Raw genomic sequence first — 22,115 nt, 5'->3', positions numbered from 1 at the left:
ATTAATTCTCCTAAGCACTCAAGGAGAAATAGACTATTATTATTTCCATAAGTTCATTTCAAATGGAAACCCCCCGGGGTAATGCCCTTCGTGGAGACAGTAATATTTTGACAAGTTTTCAATTCCTTCCCTGGCTACTGGTTTATTGAGGCTTCCCACTTCTTTCTTACTCCATTTGGATAACTTGTATTTTTTTTTTTTTTTTTACAACACTGTACAATTCATTGGGATTTTAAAATGTCTTAGTAATGGAGCTATTAAAAAATCCCTCTGAATATGTTACCCACTGAATTTTCAGAAGGATAATAAAAAGGATGCAACATTACCTCTATGCTAATATCACCTTTACATGGGTCAGAAAAGGGGTCATGGCCCCCAGGAGGAGGCTCTCATTATAGACATTAATGTTCAGGGAACAATGCTGCGTGCTTCTGAGTTTTGATTTGGGATATTTCCGTTCTCTTCTAAATCTTGTCTACAGATCAATCTTTTTAAAAAGATTTTATTTATTTATTTGACAGAGAGAGAGAGAGACAGCCAGAGAGGGAACACAAGCAGGGGGAGTGAGAGAGGGAGAAGCAGGCTCCCCGCCAAGCAGGGAGCCCGATGCGGGGCTCGATCCCAGGACCCTGGGATCATGACCTGAGCCAAAGGCAGACGCTTAACGACTGAGCCACTCAGGCGGCCCCTATAGATCAATTATTATATAGAAAAGGGCATGAGTAGATACAGAAGACCGAGGAGCGAACGTCAGCCTAGATCTCAGTGCCCTTCCATTATCAACAATGCAACAATAGATGGGACTACTAGAAGGCAGAGTAATAACATCGGTGAAAGTTGCGATAAAGATTTTATGTTGTCACTTTTAACCAAGTTTATTTATTTGACTTGTCAACCGTAAATATTTGCTTGACTTACTCTTTTTTTTTTTATTAACATATAATGTATTGTTTCAGGGGTACAGGTCTGTGATTCATCAGTCTTACACAATACACAGCGCTCACCACAACACATACCCTCCCCAATGTCCATCACCCAGCCACCCCATCACCCTATCCCTCCCACCCCCTCCATTCCAACAACCCTCAGTTTGTTTCCTGAGATTAAGAGCCTCTTATGCTTTGTCTCCCTCTCTGGTTTCATCTTGTTTCATTTTGATATGACTTTTGGAATGGAGCTCTGGAAATAAGTCAAGACTCATTAAAAAGTAAAACTCAAGCAAAAACTTAACTAGACACTGATTTATCTTTCTTTGAGTGATGAGACATTTCTGAGATGCTTAGCTGGTTGATTTTACTCTCATTCTCATGAAAAGCTCTGCTACTGAGCCCTCAGATCTCCTGCCTGAGTTAAGGACAGAGGGCTGGTAGAATGAGTAGAATGGGCAGCTATGGGTCAATGCTAAAGATTCCTTTTAGAAAGTTACAAGCATGTGGTGCAGAACTCATTATACTTTATATAGACTAATCAAAATCTACTGACCATATTCTGCAGAATGGGCAGCATTAGTCCCCCCTTTGGTATGTCTATCAATGATCGCTAAGTAGCTAAAACCGACCTGCTCTGAGAAATAAAAAGGAAGAAGCTCTTAGAGGCATTCAGGAACCTTTACCTTTATCCACTGAGGCTTACCTCTCTACGCCTGGAGGCCCAACAACTTTGTTTGATCTTCCAAACCACAGCAGCCACCAGGAGCAAAGAGAGGAAACAACTGTGAGAAAGGAAAGTACTGAGTTATTATCCCAGCCCCCAGAATCAGCACTGTCACCCATGCCTCAGGGCAGGCAGGGAGAGTCCCCAAATCCCAACTCCAAGCACCTTTCTCATTACTCATCGCAACCATGTCCCGGTTCACAGGAAGTGAGTGTGAGAAGACTCTGATAAGCTGAGCTTCCTGATTGTACTGTCCCCAAAGGCACTAGGAGAAAGCTCTGACCTGCCACCGGGCGTTCATGAGAATGGCTCCTCGTGGCTTATCCCAAAGAAAAATAAATCTAGGACAATAATAACGAATGACAAGCATGCTATTTAATTGACTTAGCAAATCTTTACTGATAAAGTCTAAAAAAAATGAGAAAAGTTAGTTATTAAAGTAACAACCAGCTTTTCATACGGAAGAGGTAGACCCAAGAGGAAATAAACGTATATATAATAACATATATTCAATTATATATATATATATTAAAGATTTTATTTATTTACTTGACAGACACAGTGAGAGAGGGAACACAAGCAAGGGGAGTTGGAGAGGGAGAAGCAGGCTTCCCACTGAGCAGGGAGCCCGACGCGGGGCTTGATCCCAGGACCCTGGGATCATGACCTGAGCCGAAGGCAGACACTTAACGACTGAGCCACCCAGGCACCCCTATATTCAATTACATTTTTATAAAATAAATTCATATAATTTTTTTTTTTTTAAAGATTTTATTTATTTATTTGACAGAGAGAGAGACAGCGAGAGCAGGAACACAAGCAGGGGGAGTGGGAGAGGGAGAAGCAGGCTTCCCGCGGAGCAGGGAGCCCGATGCGGGGCTCGATCCCAGGACCCTGGGATCATGACCTGAGCCGAAGGCAGACACTTAACGACTGAGCCACCCAGGCGCCCCAATAAATTCATATAATTTTTATAAAATCAAATGATCAACCTCAAACCAAACAACTTTCTTGAAAGTATTAGCAGAGAATAACTCCCACTGGTCTTGTAACTGCAAATGCTTTCAACATTCTCTCATCTGTAAACCAGGTGTGAATGGTTGGAAAGCTACCCTGACAGCAGAGAGCATGACTGACGTCTGTTATTGCAGACACAGGCCATTTGCAGCACCAGTCGGCTTCCAGAATGGCAGCCCAAGTGCACCCAAGTGCTGGTGGGAGGCAGGCCCTCAGGCTGGCTGGAGAGGGCACTCTGAGGTGTGCGGATGACTGAACTTCCGCCTTCTCAAGGCTCCCACAGCCCACCGCTGCCCCAACATGAACGGGGTAAAGACATCTATCTCCACTGAATTCCCTGACTAAAGAGAAGGGGCTTGCCAGGGTCATCACTCAGGGGAGAGCCTTCCGTTCCTGTCTTGTTGGGCCTCTCAGCTGTCCTGACTCTCCTGCTCCTTCTGCCTCCCTGACGGCCTCCATTTTCCTTTTAATCACTACTTTAGAGACAGGTCCTGTTCTAGGCCCATAAAATACACTGAGGAACTGGACAAAAGACCACTGTTTTCATGGAGCTGACATTCCAACAGGTGGAGATAAAAAGTAAACAAAATAAACAAGCAAATTATAGAGCAAGCTAGAAGGTAGTAAATGCTACAGAAATAATAAATAAATAAATAAAAAAATAAAAATAAAAAAATAAAAAATGGTAAGGAAAAGGGGGTTCAGGAGTGCCACTAGCACTCTAAAGCAGAATGGTCAGAGCAAGTGCGCCTTACTTCTGGAGAAGGTGACATCTGAGCAAGGCTTGGAGGACGCGTGGGAGGTGGCTCAGGGGACGTCTACAGAAACACGCCCGGGCAATGGGCTCAGCTGGGCACAGCCAGAGGCAGGGAGGGACCTCAGGAGGCCAGCATGGCTGGAGTGGGGGGAATGGGGTCACAGGTAAAGGCAGAGAGGTAAGCAGCAGACCATGGAAGGCCTGCAGGCACTATAAGGGTATTGGATTTTACTGAATGAGATGAGGAGCTAACTTAGGTATTTGAGCAGAGAAGTATCATGATTTCACTTATGCTTAGGAGACCTTTAGGGTAGCAAAGGCAGGAACAGGGAGACCACTAGTCTAGGAGAGATGATGTGGCTCAAGTCAGGGTGGTGGTAGCAGGGGTGTGAAAAGCACTTTGGAATCTGGACATAATTTGAAGGTTGAGACCACAGAATTTCCTGATGTGCTGGAGGTAGGGTATGGAACAGAGAAGTCAGGGATTTTTGGCCTGAGGAACTTGCCATCAACCTTGACAGGGAAAGCTCTGGATGGAGTGGGTACAAGACAGCAGACCATATAAGACATGCTGAATTCTGAGCTATCTACCTAACCACCAAAGGGAGATGTCGTAGGCAGATATCTGAGCCTGGAGGCTGGGTGCCAGGTCTGGCTTGGAGGTGGCATTTGGGAGTCATACGTATACACAGTTAACTCTTGAACAATGTGAGGGTTAGGGCTGCTGACCCTCCGCACAGTCGAAAATCCACATATAACTTTTGACTCCCCCAAAACTTACCTACTAATAGTCTACTGTTGACAGGAAGCCTTACTGATAATATAAAGTTGATTAACTCATATTTTGTATGTTATATGTACTATATGCTATATTCTCACAATAAAGTAAGGTAGAGAAAAGAAAATGTTATTAAGAAAATTAGAAAGTGGTGCCTGGGTGGTACAATTGGTTAAGTGTCTGACTCTTGGTTTCAGCTCAGGTCGTGATCTCAGGGTGGTGAGATCGAGCCCCAGGTCAGGCTCTGAGCTCAGCACTAAGTCTGCTTGAGATTCTCTCTCTGCCCCTCCTGCTTGTGCTCTCTCTCAAATAAATAAATAAATCTTTAAAAAAAAAAAAAAGGTAAAATCATAAGGAAAAGAAATTACATTTACTGTACTGTATTTATTGAAAAAAATCCACGTAGAAGTGGACCTGCCGAAAAAACCTGTGTTGTTAAGGGTCAATGGTGTCTTGTATTTGAAGTAATAAATCTGGGTGAGGTCACCTAGGGAGTGAATACAAATACAGAAGAATGTCCTGGGGAGCACACCCCACCATTGAGAAGTTGGGGAGAACAGGAAGAAGCAGTAAAGGAGTCTGAGAAGAGTAATCTGTCTTTCTTGGTTTCCACTCATAATCTTGCTTTTTGTTATTTTTATTCTAATAGAAACACAAGGAGGCAGCAAATCCACATGGAAGGGCAAGGAGGGAATGAGAATAGCTTCTAAGTCGGTCAAGACGCTACTGATGCAGTTGAGTTACACGGCTGTCCTCAGAGGCGAGCACCTTGGTGCCACTCAGAGGCCTCTCCTGGGACTACCCTCAATCCAGAGGTATAGAACAGTGCAGCTCAGAAGGTCTGTGTCCCCTCCCCCCTGGCCTAAGTGGGGCTTCCATCTTCAATGCAGACTTCTTAAAAACACCAACAACCCAGTTCCTTCCACGGGTCCCAGCTTTTCTAAGAAGTGACATAAACATATACTAACACATAGTGATTGTCCCTCAAAGCTGATTATGTGTATGATTTTTCCTAGGCTAATACAACAAAAAACATTCAAGTTATTTCAAAAAAGGTGGCACTCACTGATTTACCTCCCTTCTTTTCTTCCTACCACTAATTTAGGTACAGGTACTGCTGGAACTCAGTGTTCACCCTACTGTAGTCCCTCTTGTCAACAGTTTTCTAGATTTTTCTATGTAAATGTAATTTAAAGAAACATTAAACCATGAAAATTTTCAAATATACACAAAAGTAGAGTGAATGATCTAGTGAATTCCTATGTCCATTACTTAGCCTTGACAATTATTAACATCTTGCCAATGTCATTCAAAGATCATCAAAGAAGTGTATTCCTCTCTTTCAAAACTAGGCCCCTAGCTCCAGGCTAAGGGTCTCTCACTTCCTGTCTGCTCTGTACCCGAAGAGAAAACAAGAATCCTTTCACATTTTTGTTCTAAACCTGTTCCTCCTTTCAAAGGCTTGTACTTTCCCGAGACTACTCTAAAAAAATCCATGCCTTGATTCTAAGTTTTTCTTTCTACCTTTCGTCTATGTCTTTTGAAAACTCCCAATTTGTGTGAGAGCTCAGTGTTTGGGACATGTGTTTCTCACCAGCTTAACTGTAATTGTGCAGTTAGAATGACATTTTTGAGAGTGTCCTGAACTTTCCCTCCAGGGGGCAAGACTATTAATTAATGGTTATCGTTTCCTGCTCTCACAAATCTGGCTTTTCTAAAACTATGTTTATGCATTTTCTTGGCCTGGCCTTGAACACAGAGATATCACTGCCTCTTCCCAAGTTGCTGTGATTTGCACTTCACCATTCTGGTCAGAATTAGATCCAGAGTGGCAGGAACCCATAATCACTTCTATCTTCTGGAATATGAAATGGACTTGTCAAAATGTCTGCTGTCAGTGTGGCAAGGGTCTAGCAGAAGTTCAAGTAATTAATTTTTACAAGAACATTCTATCTCGCCTATAACAGAAATTCCCATTACATGCCCTCCTTTTGGCCACCTATTTCTCCTTTTTATTCTCACTCAGACATTGCCCTCTAAGGCATCTGTGACCTCAGCCACAAAGACGTCCACAGAGTATTAGTCCCTCTTACTACCACTACCAGTTGTCCTAACCACTCTAGCACATCACTCCCAGATACAAAGCCCTTTCACATACATGACCTCACCTGATTCTCAGAGCAAGCAAGCAAGTGGGTCTTATTACTTCCCTCTTCGTTCGCAAGGCTCCTACCGGAGTCTAGAGTAGCATCTCGTTAAGACACAAAGAGGGCTTAATGGATTTGTCAGAGTCTAGAATTTACTTCACTATGCCTGAGTCTGGAAGTTCTCGAACTCACCTCACACTGATTTTCTCACTTGAATCACTGAGTGCCCTGCCCCCTATCACCCCACTCTAATTCTCTTTTCTGTGTTATCTCAGCTATTCTTCAGAGTGCTGCTTAGGATTGTCTGGATACCTTTCTTCTCCCCTTATTTTTACTTAGATCCTTTGCGACCTGGTTAACTTGCTTGGGGAAAATATTTTGTTCCTCATGCTCATAAAAAGGACTCTTTTCTCAGTTAAAAGATCATCATCATTCTTAGTTCTTAAACAAAATCCGGGGCGGCGTGGCGGGGAAGCTCTGGATCCTTTTCCAAAGGTTCCACCTTCAAAAGGAAGAAGTGACAAAAACACCATTTGTCCTTGTTTACTACACAAGATTCCATGCTCCCAGTCCATTCTGATGGTGCCATTCAGTCTTCCACCAGTCAGCAGAAAGGACTACTCCTCACTGGGCTGGTGCTTGGCAGCAGGGGTATCCCATTCTGTATGCATGTTCCAAGAACATACAGAACACCTGCTAATTGGAGCTACTAAATCAGCATGCACCCTCTACATCCCCGTGAAAGTGTGCCATCGACTAGCACCACTAACTCTTCCCACAGAGGCTGGTGCCTCCTGTTCCTCGAGACTCAGCCCTTTTCCTGAAGGTCTAGTGTACTTTCCACATATATTTGCACATGACTGTGTGCTAGGTGCTGGAGGTCTGTGTGTCTATAGGGATGCCCCAAAGAGACAGTACACCTGCTCTCTTGAAGCTTAGAGTCTAACTGTGGGCACAGATAGGAAGCAAGGAAAAAACTGTGAGAAGCACCATGATGAAAACTAATACGGTTCTCTGGGAGAGAACAAGGGAAGACCAGTTAGTTTGGGGGTTCTGGGATGAAATCTTGGAGGAAGTGATACTGGGCCAAGGATGAAGGATGAGTGTGGTATAATTAAAAAATAAAAAGTTTGTCCTGAGTTCCTGGTACAGAGCTCCTAAAATTCTTAAAATTTCCTGAGTGACAGGAGTGTCGCCCTCCCCACTTTTTTACACAAATGTTCACAACAGCTTTATTTATAATAGCCCAAAACTGGTAACAGCCCAAATGTCCATCTCCATCAAGAAGTGAAGAAATAAATTGTGGTTGATCTTTACACAGAATATCACTCAGTATTAAAAAGGAATGAGCTATTTTGAAATTGGATTAAAAAATTTATATCTTTAATAGTTTTTTGTACAAAGTAATTTTATATAAAGAAAGGTATAATTTAAAAAATGACATGGCCTCTGGGTCTGAATGAGCTTCTTTTTTTTTTTTTTAAATAACAGATTTATTGAGATGCAATTCAGGAGTGTCCTTTGTGGGCTAGTGAATGACTCATGGGAAGGAGGGACCCAAATAGCTTCAGGAAGGAGGCTGGTCACCAGAAAAACCAACCACATGATTAGAGAGTTAGAATGTTCAGAACCCTGCCCCATCCCCCAACCTGAGGGGAGGGGAAAGGGCTGGAGATTGAGTTCGTTAGTCACGCCTATGTAATGAAACCTTGAAAGAAACAAGGAGCCTAGCGGTTTGAGGGAGCATCTGGGTTGAACACATCCATGTGCTGGGAGGGTGGCATACCTGGACAGTGTCGAAGCTCTGTGCTCTCCACCCACCCCACACCCTGCCTTATGCACCTGTTCCATTTGGCTGTTCCTGAGTTATATTCTTTATAATAAAACTGTAATTTTAAGTACTGTGCTTTTCTGAGTTCTGTGAGTCATTCTGGCAAACTCTCAAAGCTGAGAAGGGTCACGGGAACCCTCAAATTTGTAGCTGGCCAGGCAGAAGTGTGTGTAGCCTGGGGACCCACTGGTGGTTGACATCTGAAGTGGGGGCAGCCACATCAGGCAGAGCCCTTAACCTGTGGGGTCTCCAGGTAGCGTCAGAACTAAACTGAACTGGAAGACAACCAGTTGGTGTCAGAGAATTGGATGTTGTTTGGAAAAAACAATCAATGAGTAGAAGTATACAGATGAAGGGTAAGGAGAAGAAAGAAGGAAAGCATTTTCCAGAAAAAAGGATAAGCGTGTGTAAATGGGAAAGAGCCTGGCGCTTTTGAGAAGATAGCTCATGCGGTGGGAATGCAGAGGAGTAGCATAAGATGAATATGGAGGGGTGAGCAAAGGTCAGTTCACCTTGGTTTTTATTTTGGAGACAATGAAAAGCCACTGAGTATGAGATAAGGGAACAGATGCAGATGAATTCATTTTCAAGGTCTCTTCTGGACTTGATGTGAATTGTAGAGGGGCTCTGACTGCTGGGGTGGGGTGGGGGGGTGCCTGCTGTGTGGGAGAGAGGTGGCAGGGGGACGCTGCAGTCAGTGATGTGGGGAAACCCGCTTCTGCGCGTATTGGGCTGCAGATGGGATGGCAGAGTTCAACCGGCAATACAGAATGAGAAGATGACCAGGGTCGAGCTCTGGAAGAACATCAACAGCGAGAGACTGATCAGAAAAGTTCAACAGAAGAGTGGCCTCAGGGCAGTCTGGGCTCAGAGAAGGCCAGAAGAGGGTCAGTGATGGGTGGTCAGTTGCTTGATACTGTTGAGAATCCAAAAAATGAGAACTGAAAAGTATCTTTTGGATTTGGCAATAGAGATGTTCTTGCTGCCCGCCACACACAAAACAATTCAGGTGGGGTGTGGGGATGGAAGTCAGATTTGAGAGGGCTGAAAAGCAAAAAGGTCTCCAACACAAGGATTTTTAGGGTAGTGAAAATACTTGGTACGATATTACGATGCTGGATTCATGTCATTATATATTTGTCCAAACCCACAGAATATACACCACCAAGAGTGAACCCTAAGGTCAACTCTGGACTTTGGATGATTATGATGTTCAATGTAGGCTCATCCTTTGTAGAAAACGTACAGTTCTGGGGAGCGATGTTGGTAACGGGAGGCTGTGCATGTGTGAGGGCAGGGAAATGGGAAATCTCTGTACCTTCCTCTCAATTTTGTTGTAAACCTAAAATTGCTTTGAACAAAGCTATCTAAAAATTTAAACAAACAAAACGAAACAAAATAAAATAAAACCAAATGTGCTCCAAGCCCACAGCCAATGGACACAAGGAGGGAAGGGAACTGCCAGAGTGAACAAGGGGAGCCAGAGTGGCCACACCGGACGGCTTTGTCCCCCTTCTCTGTCCGTGCTGAGCAACGGCAGACAGGAGCTAAGGCAGTGAGCCCTGGGCCTGGGGCCAGGGAGGCCAGACAGGATGGAGGCTCTCTCATTCAGAAGACAAACAGTACAACCCCCCCAGCAGCACATTCTGCCCCTACCCCACACTCACTGGAGGCTGTGACACACGGAAACAGCATCCACACACAGGCAAGCGGCAACCTTCAAACCAACACTGTGAAAGACTGGAATCAAACAACAAGACCCAAACATCCGAGGAGAGTTAGTAATAACAGCACAAAATAAGACATAAATAAAATATAAAATATAAAATAAAATAAAATAAAATAAAATAAAAATAAAAAATTAATCTCACAAAGGAATATGAAAGGAAACTGCATTCATAAAACGGACACAGGTTATAAGGAAAAACATACTAGAAGTAAAATGCAAACATTAAAATTAAAAAAATATCTTATCAGATGGGCTCAACAAAGGAAACAGACCCAATTTTGGATTAAATTAATGAGCTGGAAAATACTGCTGCGGAGCTCATCTAGAACACAGAACAAAAGGAAAATGAAAGAATAGGTGGGTTCAGTTAAGAAATATAAAGGACAGATCCAGAATCTCCTTCACTAATCGAACAGAGAATTCCAGAATTCAAGCAGAAGAATAGAAGGAGAGGAAACAAGCAAAGAGACAGAAGACAATGTTGCAAAGCTCAAGACTCCAGTCTTCAGACTGACCCCCCTCCTCAACCCCCAGGATCAATTTCTTTCTCAGGTCCTTTCTGAATTACTCCTACAGTCCTGCACAACAAAGACATCCAACAAAGGGGAAGATGTGGGACACATAAGATGGTGCAAGAAAAAAAAAAAAAAGGTAAAACTTATAAAAATTGTTCCTATATAATGTAAAGGAATCACAATCTAGAATTTAAATCCCAGATAACCGCTACGTTGGAGGCCACTGGACGGCTGTGGGGGAATGACTCTTAGAGCCTAACTTAAAGCAGCCAGCTCTTGTAGGAAGTGGAATCATGAAGCTGCCAGGAGCTGAGGCCACGGTCCCATCCCCTAGGCAGTTACATGATCTTCTTTCCCATCTGACCTCCTATGCGTTAGCTTGCATGTGGATGGATGTAATACGGCCCCAGGCCCTGAATTCACACAACTTTCGGCTAATGCTGGGTTTCTCAATGCCAAATGAACATAAGAATCACTAGAGGGGGCGCCTGGGTGGCTAGTCAGTTGAGTATCTGCCTTTGGCTCAGATCACGGTCTCAGGGTCCTGGGATCAAGCGCCTTGTCAGGCTCTCTGCTCAGCGGGGAGTCTGCTTCTCCCTCTCCTTCTGCCTCTGTGCTCTCTCTCAAATAAATAAATAAATCTTAAAAAAAAAAATCATTAGAGAGCCTTTAAAATATCACAAGAATCAGGTCCCCTAGGAGACCAATGAAATGGGCATCTCCGGGGCCTGGGGCCCAGGCTGCTCTTGCTTCTTTTTAAGCTTCCCAGGGAGTTTCACGGAACAGCCGGGGCTGTGAGACATGAAGTAACTGTTTCAGGCTCTCAAACCCAATTTAAAACTTGTAGGAGAGGCTTCTAATGGGGCCTGTTCATCTTCGCGTGTCAAACTGTAGGTTCATCTATGTCTGAGCAGACTGCTGAATAATTGTATTAAAGGGGGATTAAGTGCTATAATAAGAACATGTGTAGGGCAGAGTTCCAAAAGGGATGGATTTTGGAGTGAATGTGTCAGGAGAAGACTTCATGGAGTAGGCAATTGGGTTGGGTTCTGAAGGGGTATGACTCTGACAGGTCAGTAGGATTGGGTCAGTATCTTTGGGGCAAATGCAGAGGAGAATCAGGTTAGTCCACCACCCCTCCAGGCCCTGCAGCTCACATGGGCAACAAGGAAGGACATGACGGCTATCTTGGGGGGGATAATCTGGTGGGAGTCACAGGGCAAAGATTCACTGAATACCGAATCTGCAAGAATACAGAATGATGCTTTGGCCCCACTCTGGGAGAACCATGGAAGGTGGCTCATGTCAGTGACTCCTGGCTGCCCGGCACTAAGCAGAATAAAAAACTGCTGGAGGGGTGGGAAGAGATCTTGGGATTTTAATTTTTTTCTGTGGTAACATCAGAGAGGGCAGTTTCCTTTTGGAATCTAGACTTCTGTGGAATGAAGAGATTTTCTTGTGAATGGGAAGTCATTTCGTGAAAGTGCCAGCACTCCATATTGCCTCATTTGGGACAGAGGTTCTGTGATGCCCACTCAGCTCCAATGAGCTACGCTGAGCATTCTGTGAAGAAGGGAAAGACATAGTGAGTTCCTGCCCTAGTGGATGGTGTGGCCTTGGAGTTGAAGTAATTAATATCTTGACCTAATTCACTGACAAGTTTCTGAAGGATATAGTAAAGCTATACCCAAACAGATTCCAGATGGACACACGAACACCTAAACATGAAAAGACAACAGGGAAAATACCCATGAAGAAAACAGGGAGGGACTGAGAGACCTGCTTGATGGAAAATACCATAAATGGGGGTCGAAGACAAACAAGTGAACACACACACCTGTTAATAGTTGCAAAACAAAACAAAGTCCTAAATTTCAGCAAGAAAAAGGCAAATATCCCAAAAGAAATATGAACAAAAGGATAGGGACCGGTAATTCAAAACAAGAACTGTAAGAGATCAGTAATCATAATTAAAGAAATCCAAATTTAGGATACCAGTGATACCTCCCAGACTGACGAAATTAAAAATAATGACAATTTCTCAGGTTGCTGAGAACTAATAAGAGAAACAGGCAGAAATAATAAGAGAAATTATATTTATTCCTGCTGTAGGAGTATAAATTCACACAACTGTTCTGAGAGGCCATGGCAGTGTTTTTGCATTTTGATATAGCAATTACAGGACAAAAAACTATCCCAGAGAGATCATCACAGAAAAATGTAAAGGCATATATAACAAAAATTGAGGACAATCTAAGAGTCAGTCAAAAGAGGAATGGTTAAATAAAATATGGTACTCATACTATGAAAAAAGCTGTTTAAAAATGAAGTGAATCCCCACATGGGAAAAGTTAACCACAGAACACTAAGTGAAAAAACAAGTTCTAGGACAACATGTAAGGAGGGAATGCATTTTATAAACCAAAGAATCAGAAAAACCATAACTTGCGTGCAGTGTATATACACAGAGAAAAAACTGTGGAAACACAAACATCAAAATATTAACCCTGGTAATTTCTAAATAGTAGGATTAGGGGAAGTTTGAGTTTTAGTTTTTACATTGTTTGAAGTTTTACTATGAACATAAACTACTTCTGGTACTTTATAATAAGAGAATTATCTTTATGCTGATTTTCTACTTTAAAAAGTCTGAATGAGGACTTACTATTTTGTTTTCAAATACGCGGGATTAGTTTGGCATTATTTTATCATATCTTTCTATGTTGTCCCTACAAAATTTTCCCTTTACTTTAAGCATTGTTGTTCAACAGAAATTTAATGTGAGCCATATATGTAATTTTAAAAGTTCTAGTAGCCACATTAAAAAAAAAGAAACAGGTGAAATTAATTTTAATGTTTTATTTAACCCAAGATTGCCAAAACATCATTTGAACATGTGACCAATATAAAAAAGATTGAGATATCTTACGTTCTAATATTCTACTAAGTCTGCAAAATCCAGTGTATATTTTATACTAATAAGCACATCTCAATGCGAACACAATTTTCATCAGAAACTATTTGATCTGTATTTAAATTTCATAAAATTCACATTTGAAAAAGCAGAGTCACATATCCAGGTTGTTCTAAACACACAAGTTCTCTGGTAACTGAATCAAGTAGTTTCAAAATTTATATTTAAATTAGTTTTAAATTATATTTAAATTAGTTAAATTAGACAAAGTGAAAAATTCAGTTTCTTGGTCATACTAGCCGCATTTTAAGTGCTCACGAGCTACATGTGACTAGTGGCTATTAAGTCTACACTGACCTTTTAGCTTCTTGTTTATAACGGTCTACTTTTTATTTCTATTTAGTTTTTCATCACTTCAAACAAATCTGAGACTTTTAAACTTTTATCTGTTTCCTTGGTTATGTACATATTCCACTGGTTAATCTGATTTTGTGCCAGTGCCACACTGATCACTGGAGCTTGACGAAGTGTTTACTATCTGGGAGGACCAGCCGACGGTCTCCCCACCCTCTCCATTTTTTCTTGGTAACTCTTTCTTGATCTTGTTATCCTGTAATTTCGAACAATCTTATCACTGAAGTAACAGAAACATGTAAATTTCATTTTTGTTAGTGAAATCTAGAAATGTAATTGATTTTTTTCCCTAGAAACACTGAATGCTTTTATCAGATTTTCTCTCCCTTCAAGACTGGAGGGATGCAACAGTTACTTCTTGGTGGAGATGTCATCATTATCCAGAAACTAAAGGCTACAGTTTACAGCAGGCAGAAATGGGCCCATCAGGATGTGGCTGAACCTTGACGCGAGGCCATCTGCTCCCCGGCATCACTCAGGAAGGGATTTCTTTCATGGTCGAAAGGGGAGGGCACCTAATGGCTCACTATGGGAAATACAATTAATTATGTGGTTTTCATGCCACTATCTGCCTTTACCAATAAGAGTTGCAAAAGATGTATGCCTCCGAACGACAAAGAGCTTTTTAATATTGCCCTTGTGTCTAGCAACTTTGCTGAATTCACCTGTCAATTCTAGTATTTTTCCTGCAGATTCTTTTGAATTCCTAGCAATATAATCATATTGTAAGTGTGATGATTTTCTTCTTTTCCAATTCCTATGTATTTTATTTTTCTTGTCTTACTGTATTGGCTAGAACCTTTGTCACAATGTTGAATGAAGTGACTGACAGAATCTTTTTTTTTTTTTTTCTTTTTAAGTAGGCTCCATGTCCCATGTGGGGCTTCAACTCACCACCTTGACATCAAGAGTCGCATGCTCCACTGACTGAGCCAGCCAGGAGCCCCTGACAGAATCTTTGTCTTGTTCCCAAACTCAAAGGGAAAGTTTGTAACATTTTACCATTAAGAATGTGGTTTGCTGTTGGCTTTATATATTGGTCCTTTATCAGATTTATTTATTTATTTATTTTTTTTTTAAAGATTTTATTTATTTGACAGAGAGAGACACAGCGAGAGAGGGAACACAAGCAGGGGGAGTGGGAGAGGGAGAAGCAGGCTTCCCGCGGAGCAGGGAGCCCGATGCGGGGCTCGATCCCAGGACCCTGGGATCATGACCTGAGCTGAAGGCAGACGCTTAACGACTGAGCCACCCAGGCGCCCCGGTCCTTTATCAGATTTAAAGAAGCTTCTTTCTATTCCGAGTTTCCTAGGAATTTTTTAATGAATGATATCAAACTTCATCAAAGGCTTTTCCTCACTGATTAAGATGATCACGTTATTCTCTTATTATGCAATTAATGTTAATTACACAGATTGATTTTCTGATGCTAAATCAATTTTGCAATTCCTGGAATGAACCCAACTGGGTCATGATATATTTGCGTTTTTACATTACTGGTGGATTTTTGCTTCTCCATTCATAAGTGAGACTGGCTTGTAAATTCCATTCTCATAATATTCTTGTCAGGTTGTGCTAAGTTCATAAAATGAACTGGGATGTATTTCTTTGTTTTTTGTTCTCTAGAAGATTTGGTTACTATTGATATTATCTTTCTTAAAAGATTATAAGCTGCCTGGGCCTAGAGTCATCTTTGTGGGAAAATTTTAAGTTACGTATTGTTTTTAAACAGATATAGGGCTATTCAATATTCACGTTCCTATTCTGTATCAGTTTCCGTAAGTAGTATATATTCTTTGTTTTTCTAATTGTCCATTCCATCTGTTCCACTTCCAAATTTATTTGCAGAAAGTTGCTCATAAATATTCTTATGGAGGAAAAAATTGTCTACAGGATTTGGAGTAATGCCTCCTTTTACATTTCTGGTATTATTTATACCTTCTCTCTTTTTCCCTTGGTCAATCTTGCCAGGGTTTATCAATATTATTCTTATTCTTTTCAAAGATCCAACTTTGTGGTTCTTTTAATCCTCTCTACTGTACTACCTCCCCTATATGATTAATTTTACTCTATTTATATTGCTTCCTTCTACTTTCTTTAGATTTAATTGGTAGTTCTTTTTTCTGAGTTACTGAGAAAGGTGTTCTTTTGTTTTTTTTTTTTCCCTTTTCCAGTTTTGCTTTTATAAAACAGTGATCCTCAACCTTAGCTGCATGTCACAATCACCTGGGGAGCTTTCAAATGCTTGAGTCCCATCCCCAGAGATTCTGATGTGACTGGTCTGGGATGTGGCGTGGGCACCAAAAGCTTTCCAAGTGATTCTACTGCGCAGCTACAGTTGAGAACCACAGATTTAAAGCCAGACCTTCCCATCCTTCACTTCCCCCGAGTTTAAATAGTAGAAGTACAACTTCAACTGTATCCTGTAAGTTTTTAATTTTTCTCGATCATTCAAACTGTTTTAAAATTTCTGCAGTGGGGGCGCCTGGGTGGCTCAGTTGTTAAGAGTCTGCCTTCGGCTCAGGTCATGATCCCAGGGTCCTGGGATCGAGCCCCACATCGGGCTCCCTGCTCCGCGGGAAGCCTGCTTCTCCCTCTCCCACTCCCCCTGCTTGTGTTCCCTCTCTCGCTGTGTCTCTGTCAAATAAATAAATAAATAAAATCTTAAAAAAAAAAATAAAATTTCTGCAGTGATTGTATGTAAATTTTTTAAATGGGCTAATCCAATATATGGTTTTAGAAGTCAAGTAAATAGTTACTTTGGGGAAGAAGAGGGTTATGATTGATGAAACACATGGAAGCTTCTAAAGTGCGTGTTCAATTTGTGATAACTCATTGAGCTTATTTTATAAGTGTTTCTGTAATTTTATAGTAAACTTTAATATAATTTTTTAAGAGAGAAATAGATCTCATACACAGAGTGGGAATTATAACGGCAATAGCCTTCTCAATATTAATACTAGAAGCTAGAAGAAACAGCATAATGCCTTCTCAATTCTAATGGAAAATGATTTCCAAACTAGAATTCTGTATGCAACCTTTTGATCAAATGGGAGGGTAAAAATTAAAACATTTTCAGACAAAGAAGGTTACAGAAAAGTTACCTCCCCTGCCCGTTTTCTCAAAAATCTTCCTGGAGAATGTGCCCACTTAAAAAGAGGAAATAAACAGGGAGATGAAGACACAAGATCTTATATTTAATATCTTATATTTCAATATAAGAGGAAGGCAAGAGAAATTCCCAAGATGACAGTCATGCAGCCAGCCTCAAAATTAGTGCACCTGGGAGCAGCAGGCTGGAGGGTTCTAGATGCAGAAATCCAAGGGAAACTAAAACCAGGAGAGCGCCTGCTTGTATTTGACCACAGACAGATTTTTCACTTCTGTCAGAGTACAGGGAAAATCGGGTAGCCTCTTAGAAAAACCAAACAATTAGAAAACCAAAATTAGGGTACGAAAGGAGTGATTACTCCATCCAAAAAATGGGGAAGTACAATCATTGTTCAACTCAGCTGTGAATGGGGGTTTTATAGTTAGAACAACATAAACAGGGAGCACTGATTTAGGCAAGCACTGTGATGTAACTCTATATGACACGAGGGGGAAGGAAGGGGATTTTGTCTGCACTCTGGTGTGTGGGGAGCTGTGGATGAGGTTACATGAGATAATAAATCCTCATCTACAGTGGGACATCCAAAGAGAAACTGAACTGAAAAATCAAGAAATAGTGTAAGCACAGAGAAGTGAAAAATAGCTAAAACAATTTAAACTCGGGGGAAGTGAAGGATGGGAAGGTGTGGGGCAGGATGCTGCTACTTTCTCTTATGAGCCCTGGAGCACGTGTCTTTTTCAATGATGTGTCTACAGTATTTTCATAAAAATAAAATTAAACTTAAAAAAGGTATAAAAAGAAAAGAATCCCAAGAGCCTACCAAGTCACTTTTAGCTTTAAAACTCTGGATAATCACCGGAATCATCCCTGAACAAAAGGAAGCATATCTGTAGCACAGATTAGTAATCATTATTAAGTACTGTTTCAACCCCGAATTCTCCCCCATATGAAGAGCCAAATTATCTACATTTTAGTACAGAGTACATGAAAAGCTGGAGCGTACAAAGCAAATGTTTTCATTTATCAGGTTAGGCTGAATTTACATTATTGCAACTGACGTGTAACTTTTCAGAAAGGTCTATGAAGTTAGTTTGATCTCTTGTGCCAACACAGGATTACTCAATTATCTTCTATGCGTTGATAATTAATGGGATTAAGTACCCGAATCAAAAGGGAAGGTATGGTTTGTAGAAGTGAAATTACCTGAAGAAAGTCACGAAGAACTGTACCAGGTCCATAAAATTGCTGTGCTGGGAGAAGGCGATCTGTGAGGGAGAAACAGGGAGCGTGAGGAGGGAGGCTACACAGGAGCACCGGCAAACTCGGCCTTCTCAGTTCAAGAGACACACTTGAAATGTTCAAGGAGAGATTAATGAAATTGTTTTTCTTGAGGGAAAGTGGCTCATCCCTTTAGTTTCTTTCCTGGCTTAACCGCCAACCCAAAAGTAATATCCTGAGGCTTCAACATGAACTCCTAGAGCGCCCACCTCTCTGCTCTTGACATCAGATCTAAGTTCTTTTAGTGTGACCTTGAAGACTTCCCAGATTCCCAATGTGAAAACCCCAATGCCAGGCAAGCCAGGTCGCTCGCTACGTCCTTGGGCCTTCCTCTGGACAAAATGCTCTCCCTGTTTGCTTCAAGCTGGAGTTCCTGGATCTGCCTTGAGGCAGGGAGTCTCATCTGTGCCCTTCATCCCTTTGATACTTACATGCTCAGTGAATACTCACTTCAGGATAGTATCCTCTTTTTTTTTTTTTAAACTGTATCTCAAATTTTACTACATTGAGTATCATCTGATAGTCAATATAACACCAGTTGGAACCTAAATAATTTTATCAAACAATTAATAGTTTTTATGCCAAGAATATAAAAAATCCCTTATGTAGTTCATCTAAGACACCACTGACTGAAACAGGCATTATTTGGTATACTATCAAGAAAAAACACTGCCAATTATACTGACAAAATATGTTAAAAATCATTGACCGTAAGATGCATCGTGATTTCAGAGATATCAGAACACGAAAAAAATGAGCATGTCAGGATTTATTACTAAGTGTGATAACTGTGTTGTTATTATTATCTATAATACTCATAGTATTAGCCAGATGTTACGGCATATTCCCTGCTTTTTTAAAGGGAACATAGCCCTCCTTGGGGAGACAATGGTACCGTAAGTAAAACAATTATTGAGTAAGGCAATGGTTGCTCCATACAATAATTATGACAAAAATCAGAGAAGTAAATGATTAGCCACTTCTTTTTCTAATCTCACCCAACTCCCTATCTTTGTCAGGCAGCAGCTCCCATCCTATGGTAATGCAAGAGAAGTGCGAGACCCAGGCCCCGGCACTGGGACAATTCAATGCTTTGTGTTCTTTTTATGGCCAGACTCAAAGAGGCAGAAGAGGTTTCCAGTGTTTGCCTTTTTTGATGGTCTTATTTTCCTTCTGATGTTCCACAAATAAAGTCCCAATACTACCTATTCAGGCCATAGGACATTATGGGGCATAGAATTTGCCGTTCTTGTGTCTCTCTAGTGCCCATTTATAATCAGAAATACAAAGATACATAGACTTTATGTCATAGGTAAGGAGAAACCCACATTCTTTGCTTTTCCTTAATTTTTTATAGTAACTAGTCACAAATAAGAAGACTCCTTGAGAATACTACGGCTACCATCCTTGCGTAAAGCTTTTTAATAAGACTGGAGAAGGACGATTATTTAAAGAAGGTTATTCGATCTTGAGGAATGACGATTCCAGGTTACAACACATAAAGAATGAGAAGGAAACAGATTCTAGTCCATCCAATTCTGTTTGTAGATTTTAATCTTTTAAAGCATTAGTATGTCCTCAGTGTTTAGACTTAAACAGATCCTGAGATGCTTTTACTCACTGTCAGGTGCCAGAAAGTATGGATGTTAATTGTACCCTCTGAGACTACCAGGGGTCTGTGTGCCCTGTGCCACGTAACACTCCCGCAGTGCTGGGATCACAACCATTAGCCTGACTTCTTGCTGACACAGGGCCACACCACGTTCATGTCTAATTCAAAACCACAACGAACCAGTAGAAACTGGCTGCCAGGGTGGCTGCTACCCAAGACTCACATTACTCTAAAAGGGGATTTCTTTTGTTAAATGTTATTCATCCAAGTCTCCACGGTTACGAGGTTTTGTAGGGAAGCAAAAGTCCTAACAGAAAAATGTTTATGAATAGACTGACCACTTAGAAACATCTAGTCTTGTTCAACACCTCACCCACCATGTCAGTTGATTAATCTTTGATTGACAGGCTGATGAGCTTATTGTCCAAACTGTGAACTTTTTTCTTTTTTTTTTTAAAGATTTTATTTATTCATTTGACAAAGAGAGCACAAGCAAGGGGAGTGGCAGGCAGAGGGAGAGGGAGAAGCAGGCTCCCCCCCTCCCCTCCCCAGCAGGGAGCCCGCTGTGAGATGCGGGACTCGATCCCAGGACCCTGAGATCATGACCTGAGCCGAAGGCAGACGCTTAACTGACTGAGCCACCCAGGCGCCCCTGAATTTCATTTTTCAAGACAATATTTTGATCAGCCCTTTCTTTCATGATTTATTATAAAATAAACATTGAAACAGACATTGAAGTGTTTATGGCTTTTCTGACACTGAAGATAATGGGGACTTCCTATAGTAAGATATACTTATTGCAAAGAAGAAAATGTCATTACAGACAGTAGGTATCACTCCCCACACTCCAGCAAACCTAGAATTTATGTCCCCTTACATAACCTGCTTCTGCCTTACTTTCAGTAATAAGTTTGATTAAAGTGTGCTTGCCCAGAAATAGGGAAAGGGTGGGGCACGATATATTTTTTTTTAGCAAGGCTTTGACAGGCTACTTGACTTTATGCCATTGAATAATTTCGATTTTAAAAAAGATAAATTTAAAAAGATATGGGTTGCATTGAGTTGATCTTGTATTTAACTTACTATTCCCCGTTTTTTTTTTTTTTTTACAGTGTCCTATACTTACTCCTACAAAGTATGTGCAAAATTTCACTGCACTGAAAAACAGATCCTGTAGAACACAAGTGGCCATGATCCATGCCTCATTTACAGTATTAAGCCCACCAGGTCCATTATATTTTATTTTTATTTTTACACTACATTAAAAACTAATGATGCACTATATGCTGGCTAACTGAACATAATAAAGAAAATATGTGAAGTCTTTGTATATTCACTATACATCAATAAAATGGCGAAAAAAAAAAAGAAAAAAACCCAATGCTAATACTTCACATACCAAAAAATAACAGTAATAATAATTCAAATCAACCAGGATGTGGGGGAGCCCAAAATGGAATAAAAATAACAAGAAATGAATTTAACTCTTTTAGTAATAAACAACAAAGCCAGCCACACCAGAGGAGTGGGGAAGAAAAAAGCTGGTCTAACTTTGGAAAGCATGATTTTGATGATACATGGTAAGAATGAAGATAAGAAATGAATATGCACCCACATTTTAGTTAGTCAATTTGTTCCTCAGAAGATTATGGGTTAGCAATTCTAAAACTACTTAAGGTGTGGGGCACCTGGCTGGCGCAGCCGGAAGAGCATGGGACTCTTGGCTCTGAGGTCTTGAGTTTTAGCCCCACATTGGGTGTAGAGTTTACTTAAAAATAAATAAATAAAAACTACTTCTAAAAAATGAAAAAAATTACTAATACTTCTATTACAAAAGAGTACAATGCACATAGCATTACAGAATAATCTAAAAGCAGGGATGAAAAAGAGGAAGGAAAATAAAAATGAACCTTAGGAAGCTTCTGAGAAACTTATTAATATTTTAATATTTCATTGAAATCCTTTTCAGATTTTTTCAAAAATGTAATCACATAGATTTGCATCTTCTTTTATTTTTTTATTCAGAAAAAAATCATGAATATAATTTTATATCAAGACATACCTATGTCACAAATAACTCAATCTAACTTTGAATATTTAACTTACTCTGGGATTTTTTTTCTTCTATTATAATCATTGTTGCATTAAACATACCTTGAGCCATAGATAAATAAATTAAATAAATAAATAAATAAATAAATAAATAAATAAATAAATAAATAAAGTGTGCTTGCCCAGAGACCCTCTGGGTGTGTTAAATAAATCTGACAAACTAAACTCAGAAGCCCAGCCAGCCCCAGGACTTAGGGTAGGATATGGTGGACCTGCATTTCCCAAGCACTAATTCTGTGCTTCAGC

The 22,115-nt window shown here is 40.7% G+C and overlaps 1 protein-coding gene across 1 annotated transcript in view; it reads right to left on the bottom strand.

Moving 5' to 3' along the window:
* Window positions 1-22,115, bottom strand: part of ATRN (attractin) — a 163,197-nt gene that overhangs the window by 14,165 nt on the left and 126,917 nt on the right. Inside the window, exons 25-26 of the mRNA XM_032420030.1 lie at window positions 18,071-18,132; window positions 1,633-1,711 (exon numbers count right to left, since the gene is read on the bottom strand). Coding sequence (XP_032275921.1) covers window positions 1,633-1,711; window positions 18,071-18,132 — 141 coding nt within the window. The remainder of the gene's footprint in view (window positions 1-1,632; window positions 1,712-18,070; window positions 18,133-22,115) is intronic.

This window comes from Phoca vitulina, unplaced genomic scaffold (genome assembly GCF_004348235.1).
Source record: "Phoca vitulina isolate PV1807 unplaced genomic scaffold, GSC_HSeal_1.0 scaffold22, whole genome shotgun sequence".
Taxonomy (NCBI): Eukaryota; Metazoa; Chordata; class Mammalia; order Carnivora; family Phocidae; genus Phoca; species Phoca vitulina.
This window is presented reverse-complemented; position numbering and strand designations above follow the sequence as displayed.